Source organism: Alligator sinensis, unplaced genomic scaffold, assembly GCF_000455745.1.
Source record: "Alligator sinensis unplaced genomic scaffold, ASM45574v1 scaffold418_2, whole genome shotgun sequence".
Classification (NCBI taxonomy): Eukaryota; Metazoa; Chordata; order Crocodylia; family Alligatoridae; genus Alligator; species Alligator sinensis.
Genome location: NW_005842682.1, coordinates 197,132 through 223,224, shown reverse-complemented (window position 1 = coordinate 223,224; position 26,093 = coordinate 197,132). Strand labels below are relative to the sequence as shown.

General features: G+C 40.1%; 1 protein-coding gene across 8 annotated transcripts in view; it reads left to right on the top strand.

Moving 5' to 3' along the window:
• Positions 1 to 26,093, top strand: part of TNFAIP8 (TNF alpha induced protein 8) — a 99,190-nt gene that overhangs the window by 44,357 nt on the left and 28,740 nt on the right. The window contains exon 1 of one of the 8 annotated variants that reach the window (XM_025215891.1): positions 10,902 to 10,923. The exons of 4 other annotated variants lie outside the window; for them this stretch is intronic. In XM_025215891.1, the coding sequence (XP_025071676.1) occupies positions 10,911 to 10,923 (13 nt within the window). In that variant the 5' untranslated portion in view covers positions 10,902 to 10,910. Of the gene's footprint in view, positions 1 to 10,901; positions 10,924 to 23,578; positions 23,679 to 25,020; positions 25,122 to 26,093 lie in introns of those variants that run through there. 3 more of the 8 variants (XM_006033943.3, XM_025215897.1, XM_025215895.1) reach the window with 3 other exon arrangements.

Genomic DNA, 26,093 nt, shown 5'->3' with positions numbered 1-26,093 from the left:
GGCTAGAACTCTGCCAGCCTGCATGGAGAAACCTGCTGTTTTTCATGTTTTTCTCCTTTAAAGGAGAAAATCTGTTTGTTTTTTTTATTTTTACCATGTTTTTCTGTAGCGAGCAGAAAACCCAGATCCATGGTCGGAATTAGCTGACTGACCTATCATACAGTCGGCCTTAGTCTTACAATGTGCCTATAAATGTGCCCCAGGGTTGCGGGGAGCGACATGCATTTTAATTAGAATGGCTCTCTGCAGTTCCTCTATTTTAAACACCCACAGCATGTTGTATATTCAGCATCCTGCGTTTCAAAATGGTTGGGGGGGGGGGGACTTTAACTAAAGCTTATTCAACGAGCTTGTTCAGCCAGCTTTAGTTAAAGTGCCCCTGCCACCATTTTGAAATGCAGGACACTGAATACGTGAGCTACTGCAGCACGCTGGGCATTCTGATTAGAACACTCCAACAGACTCAGTCAGTCTGCTGCAGTGTGTCATGGCGCATGTAATAGTGCCCACAGCTTCTATTTTTGAGGGGAGCTTGGCAATGGTCATTATTTTGCTACAAACTATATACAATTGTAACTTTTTTTCCAAGGCTTCAGATGCATTTTGTAGTATCTTACGATATATTAAACTGCATGCGCAAGAAAGTCCATGTTTTTTATAAGGCTGCAAGGTGCATGGGCTTATTCAGTAGAGTCTACATGAAGTATACAATATATAGTAATTACATATATGTAACTTTTATATATGCTTTTTAATATGGGCCACTTGTGTTGACATTAGCTAGCTTTATAAACATCTGGGCACTTCTACACATGCTATTAATGCAACACAATAAATGGCGCATTTCACGCCAGAGTTTTATGCGACCACAACATGTTGGAACAGCCCTGACTGGCAGGGTGCCTGGAGGGTCAACCTGTCAGCCCAGGGTTGCTCTGACCCGGCTCAATATGCTGTGGAGAGGCTGACTGGGGCATGAGGGTGCTCTGATGTCGGGCTAGCCGGCAGGCAGCCCTGGCACTGAAGCACTCGCGTGCCCTAACCAGTCCTATCAGCATCTACACGTGTATTGCTGTGCACTAAATAATGCCACCATAGGGTAGTACTTGTGTTTATAAGTTTACTGTGGCATAATAGGGTCGCACATGTAGATGCTTACACTTTTTACTGTGGAGCTAATTAAGCAACTTGTGTAGACGTACCTTCTGAGTACTTCATCTGCAACTGAAGAAAACCTTGCTATTTTTGTGGATGCAGCACATCTTAGTTTCATAATCTTTTTGTGTGTTCTTGAAATACCTTAAAGGCAGGCAGCTGTGCTGCTGGTTGGAAAGGGAATGTAGGTTCTAGCCAACTTAAGTTCTGTTTTTCTTGGAAATATGTACTTGATCCTCTAAAATCTTTGTTCGGTGAAGAGGTCCAGGTCTTTGGGGAGCTGAAAGTGCATGAATGTTTTTAATTATGTGTATATATTAAAGTGTATGCGCATGTAATAAATGAGTAAATTATTATAAATGAGGAAGGAGAAAAGTAAAAGTTGTACATGCAGCCTTTAATAATAGCATTTCCTGACACTGCATCTTTAAGATGTTCTTGTTTATAGGGACTTTCTGGTGCATAATATTGCTAGAATCAAATCTTGTAAGGTGCTTCATAGTAGCTTTAGAAATACGCATATCAGCGCATTCATAACAGTAGGCTGCTTCAGAGCCAAGTCTATTGCATTATCAAATATTTATGTCTTCTTCCATGTGTAGCCAATGGAGTCTCAGTAAGTTTTATATTGCTATACAAAAATATCAAGTTATTTTTATGAAATAATTTACTTCAATTCACACTTTTTAGATTCACTTGTCCTTTTTAGTTTTGGTTAAGTTACTTTAAACAAAGGATTAACATGAAATAAATTTGAAAAGAGAGCTTGCATACAGGCTTTTACTTTGATACTTCTCTGTAGCAGTGATTTTTTTTTTTTTTCTTTTTCATGCAACTGATGCCACCTAGTGTGTTTTGTATAAAATTAACACTGTTTAGTGTCACACATGCTAGCCACTGATAAAAGAGTGAAAGTGAGGTCTGTCAACATTTATCCATAGGGAAGAAGTGGATTAGCACTAATATGGTTTAAGCACAGGAAGGGAAGGAAACAGAGAAAATGTGCTTTTTATTGCTCATCCTACCCCAAATTGTTGCACCTGCATCATGAATCTCTCTCTCTTTCTCTCATCTTTGGTAAGATAATAATTACCTAATATTACAGGGGTTGAAGTTTAACATGTGCAAAACATTTAGTTCCTCAGCTAGATGATGCAAAAATTGTAAAATTGTATGTGCGCATATATTATGGATATGACTGTTTACATACTATTTAAATACGCTTTCTCCTTTGTCCACTTACTATAGTGTTAGCAAAACTTTATGACCATGTCTTTTTTCTTTTTTTTCCTAGCTACTTAAGAAGCAAACTTAAAACAAAATCCCATCATATGAAATCATATCGACATCAGTTTATTAATAAGAGAACATTGTGGATTTGCTCTGTTACTTAAACTAATAAATTGATAGCAGTATTATATCGCCTTCTGGCTATCAGGCACAAAAGGAGGCTGAGGCTTACCTTTCCCAATGGGTTTCATGTTCATTTATTTGTGGCAAAAGTAGGGTGAGATGCCCAGAAACTTGTTTTCCACTTATGTTTGTGAAGAAGTGAGTTTTTACTAGTCTTTTCTTAGCCCTATCTTAGTTTTAAACACTCTGCTTTGGAGAGTCTTAATTCTGAAATGTCCTAGATTTTGACTTGGCATGTTAACATTCTTCATATAGTGAAGTTGCAACAATGGTGTGACACTGGAGAAAATGATCATTTTTGAGGTGGAAACTAAAGTACACATCATTGCCTCTGCTTGGTTTTCCTTTTACAGCTGCTTTATGTAATGTTGCACATCAGATTTTTTTAAGGTCAGTGAAGTTAGTATTTCTTTAATTATGTGTGATTACACTTATAGGCTATTCAGTTTGGAGAATTAACATAAAAAGTAATGTTGTGGGATGGGGGGAAAGCAAGGAAGGAATATACATTAAGAAAAACATTTCTTCCCTAAGGCTGTGTTGCTTGTCCTCAAGATAGATCAATGAAATATATTAATTAAATACCTTTATTTATTTTTTTGTTGTTACTGAAAAGTTCTAGGGGCTGCAAAAAGCTGTTATACCATAAACAGAGACCCAAGAAGCAGGCTTAATTTAAAAAGTAAAATTACTGGGAAGACAGAAAAATCCCCAGACTTTTAATACAAATCCTGAATGGAACACCTTTCAGGATGTTATGGCCGAATATAAAGTTGGTTCTTCCTTTTAGTGCTAACAGAATTGGCCTGTAAAATAATGAATTTGTTGAATTGATTAAAATGGTTTATGTTGGACGTAGATAAGTGTTCTTCTTTGGAAGTCTTCATTTTTTTAATATCTGAAAGAATGGGCAAAGACTAGGTTTTCATTTGTTCCCTATGCAGGCAGAAACCGTTGAGGCCTCTCTTTTACAATGAACTGGTTGCCTTTAAGCTGCAAAGACATTGATTTCCAGTTGGTCGGTTTCATGGTGTTAAATAGTACTTATATTTATTTAGATAAAACATTGGAAATTGCTAGAACAACTTAACTGATATAACTGATTGTATCACTGTGTTCAGTGAGGTCTACATTGAAGTAAATAACTTTTTGAAGACATCATCTTTGGTAAACCTTTTTCTATTGTGCTGCAGAAATTAGATTTGCAGTGCTGTTTTGTTAATAGTTTATAAAATATAGATGTTCAATAAAATTACGCATCTGTAAAACTACTCGTTTTCCTGACAATATTCTCTGCATTTAAACTGGCTTATATAAGTGGCTCTTCTGCTCATGTAATTTACAGTATGTATGTACCTACTCAGTTACATGGCTTGAGTCTTTTACTTTTTAAGGTATTTTTTTCTTAACTATTTTACTGTGTCAAGCAGTCCCTTAATAAAGTAGTTCTTAAATGCTAAAAGGAAAAAAATGATCGACATTTTTCTGTAGAATTCAAAATGTAGTATGAGAGGGAGCATTGTATTCTAATAAAATCCTTGTAGAGGCTTTTATCTGGTTTAGAAAATCATATTTTAAGAAGTTCTGGACTGTGTCAGTATCATTATTTCATCATTTTACATAGTCAGCTTTTTCCAGTACTTAAATAACACTGCAAAGTGCTGCAATAAAAATCTAAGCTGAGCAACCAGTGAAGCAAAATCCGCTCTAATAAAGATTCTAAAATCTAAAACAAAGGCTGGGGGAATTGTTTATGGGTGACATTGGTGAACAATCCAGAAATAAAAGTAGAGCTGTGAGTCACCATTATTCATATAATTAATTTTGTGGAGCATTATTCCTGCATGCATAGATATCCTTCTGAGTTGATTTAACTATTTTCATATGCAATCTTTTACAAAAAGCTAACGATAAGCTATACTCAATTTTATCTCTATACACTTTTATGGCTGAATGGATGATGGCATTTTTCACCTATGTATCTCTGCAATTTCATGCTATGACTTAATCAAAAGATGGTAACTAAGGGCCCTGTGAGACCTAACGCTGTAAACTGAACAAATATTGATCGACTTAGTGTTGTTCAGCTTAATGGAGCCAATCACATGATAAGGTGAAAAACCTGCTCTGATTGTCCTTCACCTGTACAGCTTTGAGCTGCCAGTAGAGGCTTCGTGAGTAGGGGCAGGACTAGGAGCAGGACCCACTTGTTGCTTCTGCTGGGCAGAAAGCAGGCCCAGCACCGGGTCAGTTGCAGTGAAACCAGAGAGACTTGGGGAAGCAGCTTCCCTGGGGCTCTCTGGTCTTGCTGTAACTGACACAGCAGCTCCATGCTGAGAGCAGGGCTGTCAGGGCTTAAGCCTGGTGGTCCCACTCTCCATGCAGAGCAGTCATGCCAGTTTCAGCAAGACCAGAGTTCCAGGACTGCAGGGCTCAAGGTGTCAACTTGGGCAGAATAGCTGTGATGGGTGTGCAGTCTCCCCTGCATGCCCCCTCCTCCATTGGTCTTCCTCACACTCTCACCCCACAACTGTACCATCTCCCCTACACCTTACCTTCCCTGATGTGTGGCCCCTTCCCTGCAGCATGAACCATCCCAGCCCAGGACAGGTGGCAGCTTTGCTCTAGCTTCACCTCAGGCTTGGAGCCAGGACCACAGCAGCTGCCTGCTCCAGCTGGTACTCGAATCCAAGATGCGGCTCTTCACCCCACAACCCATGTTGACTGGGGGCAAAAAAAAAAAAAAATCCAACCCCCTCATCTTGGATTTTAGTAAATATAGCATTTCCCTGCAAGTAACATCAACAATAATCCTTTCTTTCTTCCTTCCCTCCTTCCTTGGTTTAGAAAACTCCTCTATGGGTCTGTACAGGACCTTAACCCAACACAGAAGGTATACAGTCCTACTAGGAGAAATGCCTTACTGGACTTAGTGTTGGCTACAGGGGATGACCTGGTGGGGGATCTGCAGGTACAAGGCAACCTAGGGGATAGTGACCATCAATTGATTGAATTTACTATCTGGCAAAGGGTAGGAAAGATAACCAGTAGGACAGAAGTACTAGCCTTCAAAAAGGCCAACTTCAGTATGCTCAGAAGAATAACTGTAAGAATACTGTTTAACTTCTGTTCTTACCCTGGCCCAAGCCAATCTGGTCAAGCCTAGAGCTGCCACCTTTGCTGACTGCCCCAAAGCCAGAGCTGCTGCAGAAAGTAAGTGTTGGCAGGACAGACAAGTGACTGGGGGGTTGGTGTTGAGAGGGCAGACAGTAGCGGGGCAAGTGGCTGGCGGGGAGGCAGCAGGATGGGCAAGTGGCAGGAGGGCAGGCTTAGGCATGGGTAGGCAAGGGTGAGAGTCTGGCTGCCTGCTTTTCATGTTGCAGCACTGGTGGGACCGGGTGGGGCGGGGGGGCAAATTTAAAGTCACTCTCCGGTAGTTAGATTCTATACATGGAAAATTTTTAAGAAACTTATAATTTTTGAGGACCCCAATAATTCAGGGTCATCTTAAATTTGAAGTCTTCTTGGATTCGGTAAAAATGGTAGTAAAATCAGGTGGAGGAGTGTAGAAAGTGAGTTGGTACTAAAACCTTAACATTTTTATTGTCCTAATGTGCAAATCCTCCCCACTAGTAACTTGCAATATATTTGCTATGGTAATTTCCTCCAGTTTTTTTACTGTCTTAAGGATCCACACTTCCTTCATCAGAGAAAGCAGACCCAGAATGATTCAACTGAAACTATGTCTATTAACATTTTTTTGTGCAAGAAACTGATTACCACAGCTCATGTGACAAGCCATGCAGGTTCCACAGACCCCTTTTCCATCAAGACTGATCAGTAATGAGGAGGAATAAAGCATGTATATGTAACTCATCTTACTAATTGGAGGCATTGTGGTTTTGTAAAGAAAGCACCAAAATAATTCAGAAGACCTGAGTTCCATTTCTTGCTTTATGACTAGTCTGCACTTCTCTCAGTTTTCCTACCTCTAGAATGGGGGTAATGATGCTGATCTTTGTAAAACATTTTGAGATCTACTGGTAAAAAATGCTATCAAAGAGTTAGGAATTATTATTGTGTTCAGAAGTACAAAGCAAATTGCAGCCCAAATCACCAGCCACCACAACAGAAGGCAATTTTTTTTATATGATTGACCAAAAAAAAAAAAGTCTGTAAAATTTTGTATAGACTACTTGATTGAGTTTTTCTTAAGGTAAAACTCTCAAAAGCACATACACCTCATTTTCAAAGGTGATTTTCCACATTGAGCCTTGTTGAAAGCCCATGTAACTTAGGCTAAGTATATAAAACACATTTGAACTTGAGATTTAGTCTACTCAGTGAATTAAATCCTTTAGAAAATTGTATCTTTGGCAAAAGAGGAGGAAGATGCTAAAAGTTAAGCTCCTGTAATCCTATCCTGATGCTTAAATAAGTGACCTGGTTTTTCAGAAATTAAATCAGGTTACTTTTTTAAGTGATTGGACAAATCAGGTCACTAATTTTTTTTGGACATGGTCTTAGAAGCCTAGGTTTCAGCCCTCTTTTAAAAAAAAAAAAAAAAAAAAAAAAAAAGTTCTTAACTATTGTACTCACAACAAGAAATTAAACTCTTGCAAATATTTTTCCTTTTGTGAATGTGATTTTTCTTAATAAGATTTAAGAAAATAGATTTAAAGCTGTACTGCAACATGCATAAATCAGTATCCTTGTTTGAAAATGCATCATATAATTAGGCATGCCTGGCTTGAAAACTAAATTATAGCTGAGAAGGTTTTTGTTTTATTTTGTCATTTTTTTGTTTTCATTTATGAAACATGCTGTTTTGGCCTCAATTACAATCTGTATTTTAATCTTTTTCTAATGAAATTAGAACCCACGAAGGAGTCAATTCTCTCATACATGTGTGTTCTCTAGAGTTTTGTTTTTTCCCCTCTGATTTTAGTATCTTGGTTAAAGTGTGTTTGAGTTCCTGGTAAAGTTTTTCAGAGTTTTGCTGATGCGTTAATGTGGTATTTCAAAGCATATTAGTCATATCTGCTTTAAGGGGTATCCTAGCTAGAATCTAGCATAGCAGGTTAGATAATTTTATCAACACTCATGCTGAGCAGTTGTGGAATTAATATGATGTTGCATATGAGCATGAAACAATCAGATTTTGCATGATCTTGATACTTAAATACATAGTCTATCTATAAACAAGTATTGGTTGCTTAAATAGATCTGTTTTAGCACTCCAGTGTCTAGGGAGTAATGACTGAATGTTGTATCATCTTCTAAAACTATACATTGTAATGGGTGTGCCCAAAAGCAAAAATGGTAGGCAAGGAAAAAGCGTGGCAGAGAGAATACCTCAAGTAGTATAATAGGCAGACAAGGTTCCTTGGGTGAATTTGATATCTTTTATTAGACCAACCCAAATGGTTGGAGAATAGTTATTAAGCAAGCTTTTGGGTTCAAAAACCCTTCGTCAGGCTCAGGAAGCTGCAGCAGTTGGGGTGTGCTCTTCCTGGATGGAATCAAGTAGTATAAAACATTTGAGTTGTTACTATGTGGAATTATGTAAAAGTTTTGCATAACCCTATTTATGTGAGCATGTTCTTGGACATAGCTTCATGGTTTATATGTTGGATGTTCGTAGGGTAGTGTTTGTTGGATATAAGAATTGGAACGCATGAGTAACTGTATTTGGGTCAGATGAAGGAAATGAACTCGGTGGGAAATCTGAGCAGAGTGAATGCACAGGGAGCATAAATGCAGCTGACAGGTTTATTATTTGCAGACTATTTTTATTAGTATTCACATATTAGAGATACACATCTTCAGTACACACACGCACATGCACGCACGTGTATGCATACACACACATAATAGTCTGCAAATAATAAACCTCCATCTGCCATGTTTTATACTCGCTGTGCATGTGCTGTGCTCAGATTTCCTACTGAGTTCATGTACTTGATCTGACCCAATACAGCTACTCATGCATTCCAATTCTTATATTTAACAAATGTGTTTGTGAGTACTCGAGGCTCATACCCTTCATATTATGCTTCACCTGGGTTTGTCATAATTCCTAGGATTTTGTTTAGTTTAGTTTCGTTTTTCCCAACAAACTTACCTGTTTGTGAAGTAACACATTGTGCTGTTGTGTTTTCTTGACTTGCCTCAACTGTTATATTTGTCCAAAAGCATTCAGAAATAAAGTGACTCCAGCCACAAGTGTGGGAGGGAGTGTTGCGAGGCTGGCAAGCAGAGAATATATTGTGAACATAGAGCAGAGCTACTTGTGCATTGCCATTAAATGATTCAACAAAAAGTAACTATATCCTCATATACACTCTCAGCACATTCATATATCTCACATTATTTTTTGATAAAAGTAGCTACATAATTGGCTCGGTCACTCCATTTATGGCACTTGATTTAAACCGTACAATTTAAACTTTCCAAAATTATTTCAGAACCCTAAGGTGAACACCACGTGGTTCTGTCCATTTTGTTGGAATTTTATTTAAACTTGCTTCAACACCATTTCATTTCACGCATATGGATCATGCATGCATGTGTTTAGCAGTCCCTCCCCTTTCTTCTCTGCAGAGAGTAATTGTAAATTAAGTATTTTCCTGTCCTCTGATGTAGGTTTTTAGCCTTTGTGCAACATCTGGTTTACTCCCCACTTATGTAGGGAACTTTCATACAAACTGTTTCTGGGCCATTTATTTATAGGATTTCTTATGTGGGTTTGTATTTCTAATGCTTCGCTCATCAAATTTCCTCGTAGCCCTTTCTGACATTGTTCCAGAGAGCAATATGTCATGCAATAAAACTTTGTGAATAACTATTTTATTATAAAGCACTTCTGTGAAGACTCAATTAATTACATACCATTTTAGCTGAATAGGTGGATTCCTCTGGTAAGTTTGAGGAGAAGTTAAATTAATCGTGTATCTAAAGTCTGGAGTATTCCATATCAAAGTGTGTTTCACTGTATACCAATAAGACCATTTCCTCTTCTCCACTGAGTTTTTTGCTGTCCTGTTCATTACTCCCTAATCTTTCACATCATTGTCCCTTGTAGTTGGAATAAATACATTGTTGGGAATAAGCCTATGAATTCTTTGAAACAAAAGGTAAGGAAAAGCAAAACCTGTAAGTGGTATAGGTTGTAGTCATGTTTTTTAACGTCTGGAGGAATACTATTATTAACTTCAATCAATACTCATTGCAGATCTTAGGATACATCATACTTTGGACTGCGTCATGTTCCCCTCCATTAATGCTTTCTGCAGCATTTCTCCCCTGTTCCTCACACTAACGTTTGGAATACAGTATAACCAGCCATTATTATACAGTTTCTATCCCATTTGCTGTAGCCTTTTTATATTCAGCACCACTCAGCGTAAATTACCTCAGATATGAGAATTTAGTATTTTTAAAAAGATACTTAATTACTCATTACTAATATGTAACTACTGTTTCTGGTACGCTGAGGCTTTCAGACTACTAGGTAAATAACTCGGTATTTGTAAACACACGCTAACCTAGTCCATGCAATCACATTGTTGATAGTAATATGTGGCTGTCATGCCCTATGTCAGCACTTGTACCTTATGTCATCACAACAAATGGTAGAGCTATCTAGGCTTATATCCCAAGTCTGACAGCACCATGATTTATTGCATTCTACCATTCAGTAGGTATTGTGGTCTAGCCAGAGGAAACAGTTTAGGCCTGAAAAATTCATTTCCTGGCAGTAACCCAGCTAGTATGGCACTGTTGTGTCACTCTCTTTGTGTATCAGGACTGACAGCTGATTCTTTTTGTGAAGGCAATACTCTTTTATGCCTTGGCATAAGCTGCTGCCAGGGGATGATAGCCAGAGCATCAGAAACTGCTTTGAGACCAGAAGATATAGGGGCACCAGTTATTAGCATTATAGCAACTGAACAAGATATAGGTGGTATAGACCAAGCTGATGATGTTTTTTTTTTAGGGCAGATAGTCTCTGCACAGAGAAGACCACTGCACCTTTGTGAGGACCACAAGTACACGTGGTTGGGACTGCACTGTGATGGAAATGTGGGATCACTGGCAGTGGGCCCAGAACTTTTGCATGAAGAAAGAGGCAGTACTAGAACTGTAATAGGAAATTGCCACATCCCTTGAGCAGCACAGCATTTTGAGGAGAGATCCAATAGGAGTTCAGAAGCATGTTGTTATTACCCTGTGGAAACTGGCAACCCCAAACTGCCAACGTGTCTGAAGCAATAAGCTTGTGGTTGAAAAATCTACAGTGGTTGTTCTGTTCATTGCTGTTTGTGATGTTTTTTCTTGTCATGCTTCCTCCAGGTTTGTCAAAATCTGAAGATCGCTCTAGAAACATGCACAGGGCTTTCAAAAATGTAGATATAATTAATGAGACGCATCCACCTAGCCTGTTCATAGCTTTACCATTTCAACCAAGTATGTCATTATGCAGGCTCTTGTGGACCACTGTGGCCTGTTCATCAGATCATGCTCATAATAATTAGCAGGCTCTTGTGGACCACTGTGGCCTATTCATCAGCATCATGCTCGTAATAATAGTCATCACTGGGGTGTCAGTGCCAACTATGATTGTGAGTAATTCAGCATACGCTCTGCCGCCATGACATATGATGAAATACTTTGATGTGTGCCAGAATGACAAAAGGCTTCTTAACTGTATGCTAAGCTGTTAATCTTATTTTCTAATGAGAATTTCTCTAAAGGAAATTAGACCACCATTTTTTTTTTTTTTTCTCCTGGGCAACTTTATTCACTGAGCACCCAAAACACTTTGGTACAAGGCAAAATCGTGATGGAGGAACAGTTGTTAGAAAACGCAACAGCAGTAGTGCTTTTGCTTGCACCTTTTTGCAAGTTCCCACAGTCTTAGACAGGATGCTGCTTCAGATAGGAGCATGGAAGAACAACCTGTTATTCCAGGCATCAGAAATGAGACCTTCCCTTTATGCCAGGGCATGTCTGTGGAACACAGTGGAGTACCACACAGATACTCAAGCTAGCTCTGGGCTAATTAGCCTGCCTGAAAAGTAGGAAATGTGCAGCATACGACCTAGGCTAACAAATGTAATTTTTACTTTTTCCAGTAAGCATAGCAACTCCTTCAGGATTAGCTAGGATATTTCTGCATAGCGCTGCCTTGTGCCATGTAGTTCAGATGTACGTGAACTAATAAGGGAGTTATGGTAGTGACAGAGGGAAGAGATTTGCTTGAACTTTCAAAGAGTGAAAAACTCTGTTTTGCATACAGTGTCTTAACAGGCAGACAGCTTAGCATGGTAGTAGGTGCTTTTCAACACTGTCTTATGGCTTCTAATTTTGGCCAAGACTAAGGCTGCAAACTGTTTCTGTTAAAATGCCCCCTAATTAAAGAGGGGGTGAACCCTATTGCATTAAGTAGGTGTAAGCTACCAGTTTGCTTTTTTTTCCCCTTCTGTCTATTTGTTCACTATTCCCTACACTATGGTTAGGAGGGAGGGTTGGGTAAGTGTATGTTGTTGAATCTCTCCAATGAAGCTAGGATTATAGACTAGAAATCCACCCATTTATTTTATAATATTTTTTATAATAAATACAGAGATGGTGGTTTTCATTTTACCAGCTTGAGATGTCAGTTTATCCCCTGCTGTTCTGATGGGGAAACTTCTTCCGTGTTGTGTTGTGTTTTTCCTAAGATGCATAAAAACAGCTGTCTCACTTGAGAGAATTTCTGATCCTCTTTTCTACCTTTCCTGTTTAACAGCCTGTTCGGCAGGGGTGGCATTTTTGTAGATGTCCAAGTTCTGAGTCCACACACATCCATTTGAATCTGTACTGAAATGAGGCCCTGTGCATTTTCTTTTTTGTCCCTGGCTTTTGTTAGCTCACATTGAGCTTTTTATCTTCCTTCACTGCTGTACTTTTTTGCTACTCTAGTTGTCATCCAGCAGCTGTGTAGATGTACAGGTTTCCCTTGCTAACCACAGTTTTGCCAACCATGGTTTTGAGTACCCACGCTTCAGAGAAGGGTGAGGTACAGTCTGAAAATTCCCCCCCCCCCCCCCCCCCCCCCCCCCCCAGCAGCTCTCCTGGCCCTGCTCATTCCTTTCACTTGCTCCCCCAGTCTTGCTGGTTTTGCCAACCATGGAAACTTTCAGGAACCTAACCCCTGTGGTTGGCAAGGGAAACCTGTATCTTTATGCAGTCTGAAAGTCCTCTTTGTACTATTGAAGCCTTAGGTTGTGCTCAGTTGGGCCCAAGATTCTGCCATATGTTTGTATACCAGGTGTTTGCATGTTGCAGTGTGGGTTTCATTGGAGGTGGCTGTGCTGTTTCAAACAGAAGATACAGACAAGCCTGGAGAAAAAACTACCAGCAGAATGCGACTGCAGACACCGAGGAAAGGTAGATAAGAAAATAGAATAAAGAAATGCATTGCCAGTGGGATTAGAAGAGAGAAATGGAGCACTATATGATTTTTGAATGCTTGCAGCTCCATGTTTTTCACTCAAGTGTCATGGGTGCAATAAATATTAAAAGTTTTGTCCATGATGTTCCCTTTATGTCAGAACATGGTTGATGCCTTACTGTGTGGCATGCCATGTGTGATGTGATGAAGCTTACTATGCAAATAGGTAAAACTGGTTGAATGCATAGTTAGCATTCAGTGAAGACAAGATGGTAGCCATTCACTTATTTGGCTGTCTTCATTTGTTGTTTTTACACTGGTAGTGCTTTGATAGAATTTGTCCTGTGTTTAGCGGGGTGAATCTATACCCTTGTATAGTATCTGTATAGTAGTTGTAGGTTGGTTTGTGTTGTTAGTGCAGATTGTAAATTGTCTCAGGGCTCTTCATAATGGATAATAGATGTTTATATAAATGCTGTGAAGTTACATAAAAATATCTTCCTTTTTATGTACTTTGGAGGCAGTAATATTTTTGCAAATGGGCAAACTTAAGCAATATCTGGATTATGTTGGTGTTCTTTCAAACATAAACTTTTCAGTAAAAGATAAATTTAAAAAAACCAGAAACAAGGAAGGATCCTGACAGTAGTAGCAGCAGACAAGTTGCTAGCTGCAGAACGATTTCAAAACCTCTTCTGCAGTCACAAGGCTTGTCAAAATTCCTTTAGACAACATAAAAATTGGCACTCAAATTTCTGAAAGGCTCACCAGAAGCTGGTGGGTGTTCCCTTCCACCCCCACCCCCTGCACTGATGTCTAAGACAAATCAGTCGACTCCATCTTTTGCAACCAAAAATGATACTTTATATAACTATAAGTTGTATTTTCTGACATCTGGGTTAGAGTACCAACTTTAAAGTTGATTTTCAGTTTGCTAGTTTGAATTTCTCTCTGTAATCTATCAAGGATAGAGCCAAAGGAACAGACATTCAAATACAGTAGCAAGAGGACCAAGTACTTTACCATCCTTCTCTGCCCTGCCAAAATGTCCTAAAGACTCCTAGAATTCCTAGAAAAATCTGTTGAAACAATATCTGTCCTTGCAAGTGACAGGCACACTGGTACATCTGGAGAAGCTGCTTTCCAAACTACTTGATTTAAATATTTAAGACTTTTCCTCTAACAAGAGATGTTACGGAATTTCAATCTACAAGGGAATGGAAAAAAAGACCCAGGGGTACAATGAAGTTCTTACTATTATTAGACTTGTAACAGAATTTTATACAGAAGCAGATGAACAGTCTTGAAACTGCTTGAGTTTCATCTTCCTTTGTTTCCATATTCCTTTCATCGTAGATGATTAAGGGAAAAATAGTCTTGACAATGGTCAGGTATTACATTTGGAAGACTCTCCAGAAAACAGTCCTGTACCTTCCTTTTCTCAAACTTTAGGTCACCCATGACTTTTTTAAAGTGCAAAGAGAAAAACAGTGAATGAATAATTGGGAAAAATAAATTATCACCCGCTGACCCTTGTGTGCAAATATTTTAATTAAAAAGTTATTTATGAGAACTTCATTGAGAGCTGCAGATGTATAACAGCTTGGGGAGGGGGCTGAGAAATTGCTATTCCACCTAAAGAAGAGCTATTTTTGCCCAGTATAAGATTTAAGAGCCTCTGTGTAACACTTATATTAATTATAGATTGGAGGGAATAATTTGATCTATGCGTTGTTGGGTTCAAAATTCATTTGAAACTAAAAATGTCTGGAGTGATTCATTTCATTGCTGCTAGCTATAAATACGTTTTAAAAAACCTTTCTGTTTTCATGTTTATACCTTTCAGATATTTTAAGACTTATTATGTATGACTCCATCTTACGTAGCCTATGTAACTTGGTTATACGGTTATGGCAGCTGCATACAGGTAACATTGTCACACTTGCTTTCCCAGTTTTCTCTTATGCAAGCAAGTTTTGACACTTTGGAAAGACATTCTGTAATATTAGTTTTGAGTTCTACGGGGGGTTTAAGTCAGTAGTTCTTAACCTTTTTTTAGGCCCAAGGCACCCCTCCCTAACTTTCTTGAATTTAGTGGCACTCCATCTGAGAAGCACTGAGCTGGAATCTAGCTGGTTCCAGAGGAGGATGGTGAGGCCAGGACTTCACCCCTCCTTGCTCTCCTCTTTCCATCATCTGTCCCCGGTCTGTACCTGAGCATGGTCCCTGCTGCCAAGGCAGCTCCTCTGTTGTACACCAGTGACCAGAGTCACCTTCCCTTGTGGCCCTCACCAACCCTAGGACCACAGAAGAGCAGGTGGTACAAGCTGGCCTGAAAAATTTAGCAGAATGCTCAGAGCATGGGGGAAGCCAACAGCACCCCAATTGAGAATTTGGGTTGCCAACTGTTTGTACATTTATGAACAGCCAGGAAAAGAAAAATCAAGCTAAAAATGCCTGTCTGTAAAAATCTGTGGGGCAGGGGTGGAACCTGGGTTGTCCATGAAAACACTAAGCAACCGGAGCTTGATTGAAGCTCTGTGGTTGTGCAGAAATTGGAGGCAAGCTGATGAATAGACAGAACACAGCACCACCACCTGGTATCTGAACAGGAGTGCTGCATTCTGCAGGGAGCCTTGTCTCTGGGCTTTGTAGACCTTTACCTCTTAGCCATCTGTTGCTGTTGCTGAATCCTGTCAGCTGCAGGGTCTCAGCTAGGTTTCTTTGGGGGGCTCTATGCTGGGACAACTAGAGTGGATCCAGTTGGGGTAAGGCAGTGGGATAGCATGGTGCAGAATATGGTGGAGGCCTCAGTGTGGTGGGATGAGTAGGTGACCCCTGGGGTGGAGGCAAGTTGGTGTAAAACCATTGCTGCAGTCAAGCAGGTTTGCCAACCCAAGAAAAAAGAATTTAATGTAAACATTTTATTGACCAGCAGACTTTTAAACTTTTTTTTTATTGTTGTTGGTGTTAAACACCTAAATTTAACCCAGCTCCTTTAACTAGGGCCTAGCACCAGGTCAGGGCCTAGAAGAAGTTTGTTTACATTATGTAAAAAGTATATCAGTAAAAATGTCAGTAAAAAAGTATGATAGTAACAAGTTTGTAGATAGTAAAAAAAAAAATTATTAGGTTGGCAGCCGTGTTGAGAATCATCAGTTTAAATAGAGGGAGTTTTGGGAGACAAGTGTACAATCAGGAGACTTTGCACTGTGGATTCTGATTAGAATCTGTTCTTGACTTAATTTTAATTTTCTATTTTTACCAGTGTGAGCACAACTCTTTAGCAATTGTTCTTTTTTTATTCATAAACATGGAGTTAACTTATCTGTTCTTTTAGTTATGTGGCTGTCATACTGTTAGTGTCTGCATATCCTATAATGTCTCTCTCTTGCTTCCCACCCTTTTTGTAGGAGATAAAGTTAATGTGATTTATGTGTATAGGCTGGTGTTTTTGGGGGTTTTTTCCTCCAGGTAAGAGGGGGAAAAGCAGAAGGAAAGTTAAGCCAGACGTTTCTGTATGTAGTTCTGAAAACAGTTAATTCCAGAGTCAGTTTTGTCTCTTGTTAGAGTAAATATTGTAATCTAGATCTAGTTAGAAAGAAACAGTTTCAGAAGTAATCTTGTCTCTACACTATATAACTGAAGGATTCTTCTAGTTCTTTTCTGACAACAGCAATCAGAGACATTCAGCTGAAAGGCAGCATATTTGACTGTAGGATGGAGAGTCTGTCACGTTGTCCTACAATAACCTTTCTATTTAATAGCTGGTAACCTGGTATCATGGTAGGTGAATGAAAATAATTGTTAAAAAGGGAGGTTTGTCCCAGGTAAAGGTGAGATTTAGAGAAAGGTAGTTGGGACCAGGGAACCAAGCCAATATTCTTTACTTCTGTATAACATTGGATCGGGAGAGAGAGGAGCTTTGATAAGTAAGGATACACAAAGTTAAGGTACATGCCACCCCCATGTAGGGTGGATGGGAGAGGGCTGACTGCATGTTAGCCAAAGCTGAGTCAGGAAGTCCAGAAAATGTGACTAAACTGCTGCCTGTGATATGCACATACAACAGCAGAGGGCACCAGACTGTGAGAAGGAACTTTTCATATCCTGATGGTTTATTGATGAGAGGGAGGGGAGGGTTGTCTGAGAGGTTGGCAGAGCGAGTTTTGTTATATAAGGTAGAGAAAGAGGCTGACACCACTAACCTTCAAGTGACTGTAACCAATGTGTAATAAAACTCTTCATGAATTGCCTACCTCTCCTATTGAACACAACTCATAAATATTACATGACCAAATAGCATGACCACTATTCCCACTCCACTGTACAAAATATATAGTATGGGATGGGGGAGGGCTTCTTAGGTACCACACAGTATCCTCTCTGTATAGTGAGCCAAAGTAGCATCTCAAGTACAAACATATGTGGTCAGCAACACCCATGCAACAAATTTAGAGTTCAAAGCAAAAAAATATGAAAAAAGGTAGGAAATTAGTACCATGCCTAGGAAGCTCAGGTAATGCAGAGTTAAGGTCTTTGTCTGGCGATATCTCAATCCCTTCCAGAACGCTCAATTCAGTAAAATTCACTCCTGTGAGAACTAGAAATCCAGGAAATATGCAGACAAGGTTCCTTGGGTGAATTTGATATCTTTTATTAGACCAACCCAAATGGTTGGAGAATAGTTATTAAGCAAGCTTTCGGGTTCAAAAACCCTTCGTCAGGCTCAGGAAGCTGCAGCAGTTGGTGTGTGCTCTTCCTGGATGGAATTAAAAGTAAACAAGCCAGGGGCTGGGCTGGGCTGGGCTGGGCTGGGGAGGCAGTTGCCAGGCAGATTATAATGTATCAAAAATCCAATGTCTATGTTTAGTCCCTGATTTCTAGTATCCAGCAGGTTGATGAAATGGAGCTCATAGGCTCGTCTCTGGGAAGTGTTGTGTAAATTTCCTTTGAGGATCAGGACTGAGAGATTGGAGAGAGAGTGGCCCTCCTGTGAGAAATGTGCCCCCACCGGTAATTGGGTGTTTCTGTCTTTGATGGATTTCCGGTGTGCATTCATTCTGGTGCGCAGTTGTTGTCTGGTCTCTCCTACATATCTTCCATCAGGGCATTTGGTGCATTGGATGAGGTATACTACATTCCTGGAGGTGCAGCTGTAAGATCCTGGGATGCTGATGGCTCTGTTGTGGGGTGAAGTAATAGTGGGGGTGGTGGAGATGTGGGGGCAGGTTTTGCATTTCTTGTCATGGCACAGTCTGGATCCTTTTGGTGTGTTCTGGGGTTGCAGGCAATAGTCTCACTCTGCAGTTGCAGAGAGTGCATGCTGTTGCATACAGCATGTGATCGCTGTAGGACAAAATTCAATGCTGCCTTTCTGTTCATAGAAATTTATTTTTAAATTTAACAGCAGTAAACAGGAACTATCTACTCTTGATGTACACTCAAATACTGGGCCTTCACAAAAACAACCTTCTTCCTTGCCATGCACCAAGTTTTCTGACCCCTTCACAGTCCTGCTTACTTATCATAACACCCAATCACCCTGATCATATCCTACTGTTGCCAATATCTGAGAGACTCCTGGGCAACTGCTGCTTATACATCCTGAAATCAGGCACACTGGATGGATTTCTAAAGGTATGTACACCCCTTTTCACTTTGATGCATATGAGGGTGCAGGGACAAGGGCTTTGATCCCACCAGAGGGTCAGGGCCCACCCATATTTTCTCAGACAAAAATCTCAACTCCAAGTTGCTTCACATGGAAATAATTCTCAGTGGTCATTACCAGCTCCAGGGAAGCAGAGATGAGGTTGCACAGGCATGTGCTTTAATTCTATTTCCATTTTTAAAAAGTGAGAATTTTGCTGAATTTGACCTTCTGGAATGATATGTGTTACCACCAGGTAGCCTTAACTTCGTCTTCTATGATTACATTCGTAGTTAATTTTGTCAGTAAACTTGAAAAGTCACCTGCCCAAAAGCTGTTCAGTAGGCGCTCTCCTTGTAGGATCCCTTGGGCTTGTCCTGTTACCCTATGCCTAACAGTGATGCTTTCCTTTTTCTCCTAATCTAGTCATCATGCATCAGGAAGATATGTTTGTTTAATAAAAATCTACCTACATATTCTCTTCCAATTAACTATATGCTGATCTCTTCAAAAAAGACCTCATGCACATTTTCTCCTCTAAAAAGCAATTTTGTAAATTTTTGGTTCTAGGTTTTTCCATATTAATCAATCTGTATAAGATTTACCGAACAGTGTTGAAAGATGGGATTTTTGTTTGTTTTTTTCATTTTTTCACAGTGCTCAACTGTTTAATCAACCTAAGATATGAAAATCGATCTGGCCTCTTTCTCATCACCAGCGATACTCTGCAGGCCAAAAACTGCATTGATTTCTATTAGTGCCATTGCATTCTCCGAATTGCATGCCTTCATTTGTCCCTGTGCAGTCCTTTTCCTTTCGGGGTGGTGGGGGTTGCAAAATTGCTCCTCAGGGCAGAATTTGAAGATAACCATACTGCATTGATAGCCTTGTTATTGAAGCTTACTATTTAACCTAGGTCAGAAAATGATTAAGCTAAATTTCCTAGAGCTATTTTGAGTCTGCATGACTGAAATAAATGAAAAGTAGTTTTAAACAAGTCACTGCAGTGGTCTGTTGAGTAAGAAGCTGTCTTTACCCAGTCTGTTGGTAGAAAAGAATCCCATTGTAAATTTATGCCCAAGTTAGGTATGGAATTTTCAGCAAACCTGTCTATTTTCCTTTCCATTTCAGTTGCCTCAAAGACTTCTAAATGACTCCATAATCACTAATGTTGTGATGTCTACATCTTCAGTTGTAAAATTCTTTTCACTTCAATTCCAAGGCCCATTCCTCTCCTCTGATGGTCCATATAGCTACAGAAGGGCCTCTGTTGTGTAAATTTATTCATAGAAAGCCCCTGCATACCAAATGATAAGATGACTTTTATTATCACAAAAATGCTGCCTTTGCTTAAAAAACCCCAAGGGCTCTGGCAGCTGATCATGTTTAACACTTCAGTTAGTCTTGCATTTTCTATGATTTCTGTATTTTCATTTTGAATAGGTTGGAGATGCTATCCAGTCATTCCAGACTAGCTTATGATAAATCCAAAGTTAGGACAAGGTAATCTCTTTTGAAAAATGTAGTTTATTTAGCTAGTGTTTGTCCACTGTTTTTGTTTTGTTTTGTTTTGTTTTTTACCCCCTCTGACATATAACTTGCGGAAAAGTTTCTTTTCATCAAATGTGAAAGAGAGATTCACACACCATTCTAAGTAGTTAAGGACAGCTTTAGATTTCGTAGGGTGTGTGTAGACGAAATAGGGGCCCTAAATTGAAACGGTGCATTTTTAAAAACAGTGCTTCGATTTAGGGCCCTTTACCTGCCCCTCTGGTGGTGGGGAGGGGAGGATGAGCTGCCAGCTAGCAGAGCTGTCCCTGGGCTGCAGGGGTGGCTGGTCCTTCTCTCCGTGGCAGCGGTGCCCCCACCCCCAGGCAACACCTGTCCACAGGCACCCAGCTCAGGCGGTCCTGGGGGACACCACAGCCACAGAGAGAAGCACCAGGTCCCTGCACAGGCAGGCAAGTGTTGGCGGTGGGGGGAAGATCAGTCTTGCCACTTTTTCCTTGGGTGGAGCCTGCCCTCCTGGGCTGCTGCCAGGCTGCTTGCAGGGGTTCCTGCAGAGCCCCTGAGCTGCACAGAGCCTGGTGCTTTGTTCCACAGCTGTAGGGCAGCAAACTAAACTCCTCCAAGGAGTTTGTGCCCCAAGTCATTTAAAGCATGTTACACCACTGAATTTGCTGCAGCGGCTGGAATTACTGCGCAATATGCCGCCGACACGTGCAAACACTAACACCGTTAAAGTGGTGCAAAAGCATTTAACCTGCTCTAAAGTGTTGTGCACATATGCCCCTTGTTTCATCTATACACAGCCTTAGATAGCTACCTATAAAAGCCACAGCAGAGGACTTGTGATTATTACAACAATAGCAATATTTCAGTGGCCCCTAAAGCAACCAAGATCATAGCCCCCTTGTGCTGACCTCTGCACAAACGCACAGCACAGACCAGCTAATCTGAAGATGTTACTTTCCAAATGATTAGGAAAGAAAGTTACTTCCATTTTACAACTGGAAAACTGAGGCCTCAAGGTAGTAAATAATTTGCTTGGAAATGTGGCAGTGTAGCAGACCAGGAATTTGACGCAGACCTCTTGAGCCCCTGGCCTCTTAACTGCAAGATCATCCTTCTTTCCTAATGTGTTAAAATGTGTGTTGCTAAATCAGTCATTCTTAAGTTGCTTCATAAAGTTGGTTTTAAGTGCATTTACAAGTAAACAAAGGACATAGGATAACAAACACGGGGCTTTTCTCACTTTGCTTTGAAGTATACCTATTTCCATTTAGCCAGACTTCAGTGACCATATGCTAGTTGGTTATAGCATCTTTTTTGCAGACTCCTTCCCTCCTCCCAAGCACTGTGTATGTGTGTGAGAGCAATAGCATGCATGTGATGAGCATCTCATCACCTCTGAGGGGGTGAGAATTTAGTTATGAATTCTGCTGTCACACAGAGTTAAGTGGGCATCTAGGCTTGGGGGAATGCTTTTAGATGTTTTGCAGAGGTTGCACTTCAGCTTTTATACCCTGACGGTAAATTTTCCAACAATGCTTAGTTTTTTTTAAGTCTGTTTATTATACTATATATCAAATTATAGGAAAGATGTTCCTTTACTGTACAGCAATGTTTGACTGGGGATTTCACCAGTTATGAAATTAGACTTCCCCTTAATTTGAATCTACAACATGTACTCTGTATGGCCAGTCTGGAGTTACAGTACAAGATGAACCTTCTTGTAGCTATTGCCATACTATAGAAAATTATGTGAATATGCCTTTAAGATGGTGTTATGACCTGTAGTACAAAGCCTAAAAGGGAACAAAAAGTACTTCATTAAACATCTGTTACTGTTGCTTCTTTCAGGATCCTGTTGGACTGTGTACTTAGAATGGAGGAGAGAACAAAGCAGAATAACTAGATGCTTTAATTTAAACCAGTAACTCTCAACCAGGGTGCTGTGGTACCCTGGGGTGCCTTGAGATCCTTTCAAGGGTGCAGCAAGATGCTGCGCAGTGTTAACACTGTTTGGTATACAAACAAAATTCACAGATTGCCAGAGATTTCAAATACAGTAAAATCCCTGTTATCTGGGATTTTACTAACTGGAATACTCCATTAACTGGAATTTCAGTGGCGGGACGCACATGGTACCATGCCCTGCCGCTTTCCTGCCTGCTGCGCCGCTTTCTTCCCTGGCTGTGTGCGTGCCCCTCCCCACTGCTGCAGCAGCCTGTGGCCAGTCTGCCCTGGAGTTTGCAGGGAGTGGCGCATGTCCGGACATGGACGTGGGGGCAGGTTAGAGCCGGGAGCTTCAGGCCCCTGGGCAGTGGCTCCAGCCCCGTGGGCCTGTGCAGCATGGCCGGGTTCAGTGCCTGTTGCAGGGAGCGGGGCCGGGCTCTCCCAACTGCCTCCCTGGTGGGGTTTGCAGCTCCTAGTGCCTGGGGGAGAGCTGCAGCTAGAGCTGCCGGTGTGCAGCTGGGACCTGCCTGCCCTAGGAGCAATTCCCGCAGCCCCTCCCACCCCACCTAGGGTCAGAGCCAGGAGCCCCATGCCCGGGACAGCAGCTCCAGCCACCCCCACGCAGCTGCTGCCCCCCCCTGCTCCCGGAAACCCCTGTGCCTCAGGTAACTGGCACTTTTAGCTTACCGGCACCCCCCATTCCCCACTTTGTGGGTAACAGGGATTTTACTGTAGAAATTCATAGTGTTAAAAACATTTTGCCCTGTTGTGGTCTTTCTTTGCAACAGAAGAATAGTTGTATTATCTGTCTTTAATCAAAAAATGAGTGAAAATGAAGAGCTCAGCATTTTCTGAGGGTGCCTCAAATATGAAAAGTTTGAGAACTTCTGGTGTAAACACACTAAAGGAGTCCTGTTTTTCCTTCTTTAAATATTTAAACACTTCCAGGATAGGCCAATCCAATTGTAGATGTCACAGAACTAATTTCAAGTAGCGTTTAGTGTTGAAAGGTTCAATATAGGTTTAAAAAAATGTAACTTATTTCATTTGGGGCCTGTAGCAAGTCACCTGAGGCCTATTCTGCTTGTCAGTCACTGCAGTGAAATATTAAGAGTAAGTAGTTGCACTCAGTGTTGCCTTTTCTTCTTGCTGTGTTTTGTCTCACACTCTTAGTCTCTCATACTCAGGCAGCAAGTTGTAACAAGTAAAACTCCACCCTTTCTAAAGACTTGAAGATTTAAGGGAATAAAATGCCTAAGCTGCAACTGCTGGCAAGTAAATCCTGGGTTTCTTTTAAGGTGCTACTTTCCAGACAGTTGCTCTTATGCAGTTCAGAAAGGGGCGGAATCGTTTTCGCATAACTGAGTTGTGATTTGTTGAATTCAGACTTTTTCCCTTAAAATCCCAACCCTCTCTCTCTTGCTTGCTCTCTTTTCTGTTTTTTTTTTTTTTTATGAGAAGTTAACTCGCTGCTTCTCAGAGCACGTCAGCTGTAATCTGGACTCCAGTGAGTTCATACTCTTGACACCATGGGCTCGGAAGCTGATGAATGCAAGGAAGGTATGTTTTTCACTATTTTCAAAGACCTTGATTTTTAAAAAAGAAACCCCCCCAAAACAGTGCAGCTAGCATGTTGAGAGCTGTTTTTTTGGAAGCAAAACAAAGCTGAATAGGGGTTTGTGTTCATATTAACATTCAGCTGTTCAAAGGGGAGGGAAAAACGCTTTAGCAGAGTCATTTTAAAGACAGCATTTCAGATTTTGCTGGAAGTGAAACAACCAAAGTCTTGATACCAGGGTTCCCAGTTTGTGTAATGGTAACTATGGTACACAAAGAATTGGTAAATGGAAAAAATAGTGTATATTAAAACACTAACAGTAGTAGTTTTGAAAGGGGAAGGTTTTTAAAATTGGAAATGCTGTACTTTTTAATGAAAGAGGAAGTTGTGTGGGGGAGAAGTGAAAGATCATTATTTTGGGAATGAGCTTATTGCTGCCGACTTCCTTTTCAATATGAGTGCATACTTTTCTGGTGTGTGTTTTTAAAGTGTGTGAGGAGTGAGCTTGAAATGAATGTTGCCAGTGCTAAAGGGTTTCATTTACTCCTTGCAGCCTGGAACGTGTGGGAGCTGGAAATGGTCCAACAAAAACACAATTATTCACCAGTGTTGATTTTTAGGGGTTTTGTTTTGTGCAAGTTAAGGGGCAGGGAGGATGGCGGGCAAGAAGGGGGGGGATTTCCTGAAACTTTGTATGTTTACAAAAGACCGTTTATATAGAAGGGGGGAAAAGTCAATACTGGGGTAAGAAGTTGGATTTCTTTTGAAAAGAACTGAGGTTTCATGATCTTTGTAAGTAGTTTCTAGAGAGAGAGAGAGATCCAGCATGTTTCAAAAGAAAATAGCTTAACAATAAGGAAGTTTTTCATTCAGTGAAAACAGTCAGAAGGCTTGTCAGAATATCCTGGAGGCTTTCCCATTTATTGTCCCACAAATGCCACTGCTTTCATGTTAAAATTCTATCGGCCTAATTCTGCTGCTTTACCTAGTATGAAAGAGAAGAATACTTCACTCGTCCTCCAGAAAAATAGGACTGAACTAAATTAAATATTATGATACAGGGGACAATATAATCTACTCGGTCTTTAATTAATAAACTGGATAAGCTGGTGATTTATAGTGTTAAGGTGTATAGATGCTCCGTCTCCCATTTACCCAAATGAACAAGTAACTAAAAAGCTCAGCGTTTTTTCTTTTGTTTTTTTTCTCAAAATCCTCAAGGATTTATTGCAGGAATTATTATATTGAGAAGCAGCACTGGAAAAAATGTTTTCCTGCAGCAACTGTTGTGAAAGGGGAGAATGTACATTCCTATGGCAACATGCACATTCCAGCCCAGTTGTACAGTAGCCCAGAAAGCAGTATGCATGCCATGGCATGAAACATTCTTCGGCTGACATGCAGGAAGCATCAGACAACTTTGTAAAAGGGGTTTGACATGAAGTGTAAGTTCATTTTTGTAAAGCAAAGCTCCTAGCATTCTGGGTGATTTAGATTCTTAAAATTCTTCCTGAAAATGTTTTCTCTTGAAATAACTAGTGATGCTAAGGTCTTGTGTTGACAAATGTGCATGGAAGGGGGAATTTTGAGGCAAAACAAGGCATTGCCTTATGATCCAATTAGTTTAATTGAGAAAATACTGAATTTTGTTGTTTGATTTGAGTAAATTGAGTACAGAATAGAAAAAATTACCCATTATAGAAAAAGTCAGTTTGGACATCACTGAACAAATTTGTTGGTCTTTGGAAACACCACTAATACATTGAAATTTTAAATTGAGACGACATGGTTTTACTGTACAAAATGATTTATAATCTGTCTGCATGGATTTTTGTGTGAATGCAATTCTTTGCTTATTGTAAAGAGTTTTCAGTCGTGATCTAAAAATACAAGTTGAAACAAGGAAATGCTTACATATAGTCAGTCTATAAAATAAATATTGTAGTGGAACCATAGCTATGTTAGCTACCTGATCCAGTGTTAAACTGCAAGGTTTTTTAGGTCCGCAGTATAATGGGAAGGCCAGAACTTAATCAAGACCCCACTGAACATAACTGAGGTCCCCAAAGTCTTAAGAGTTGTGTTCTTTTTGCAGAATTGTTGCATTGAGATTGGATTGGATAGCAGTGCCAGTAGGTTCCTGTTTCATTAGAAGTAATGATCTGGGGGGTTTCTGCATAAAGGAAATTGAAACTTGACAAAATAAAAATAGAAACAAGCATGGGTTTTAATAGTGAGGATAATTAACCACTGGAATAATTTACTGAAGGAAGTGGTGGATTTTTCCTGATGTGAAGTCTTTTAAATCCAAGACTACATACCTTTCTAAAAAAAAGGTTCAACCACCAGTTACCCAGCATTATTCAGAGATTGCCCTGGTAAAATGCCCTTCAAAGGGTCAGTGTAGATGAGCTCCT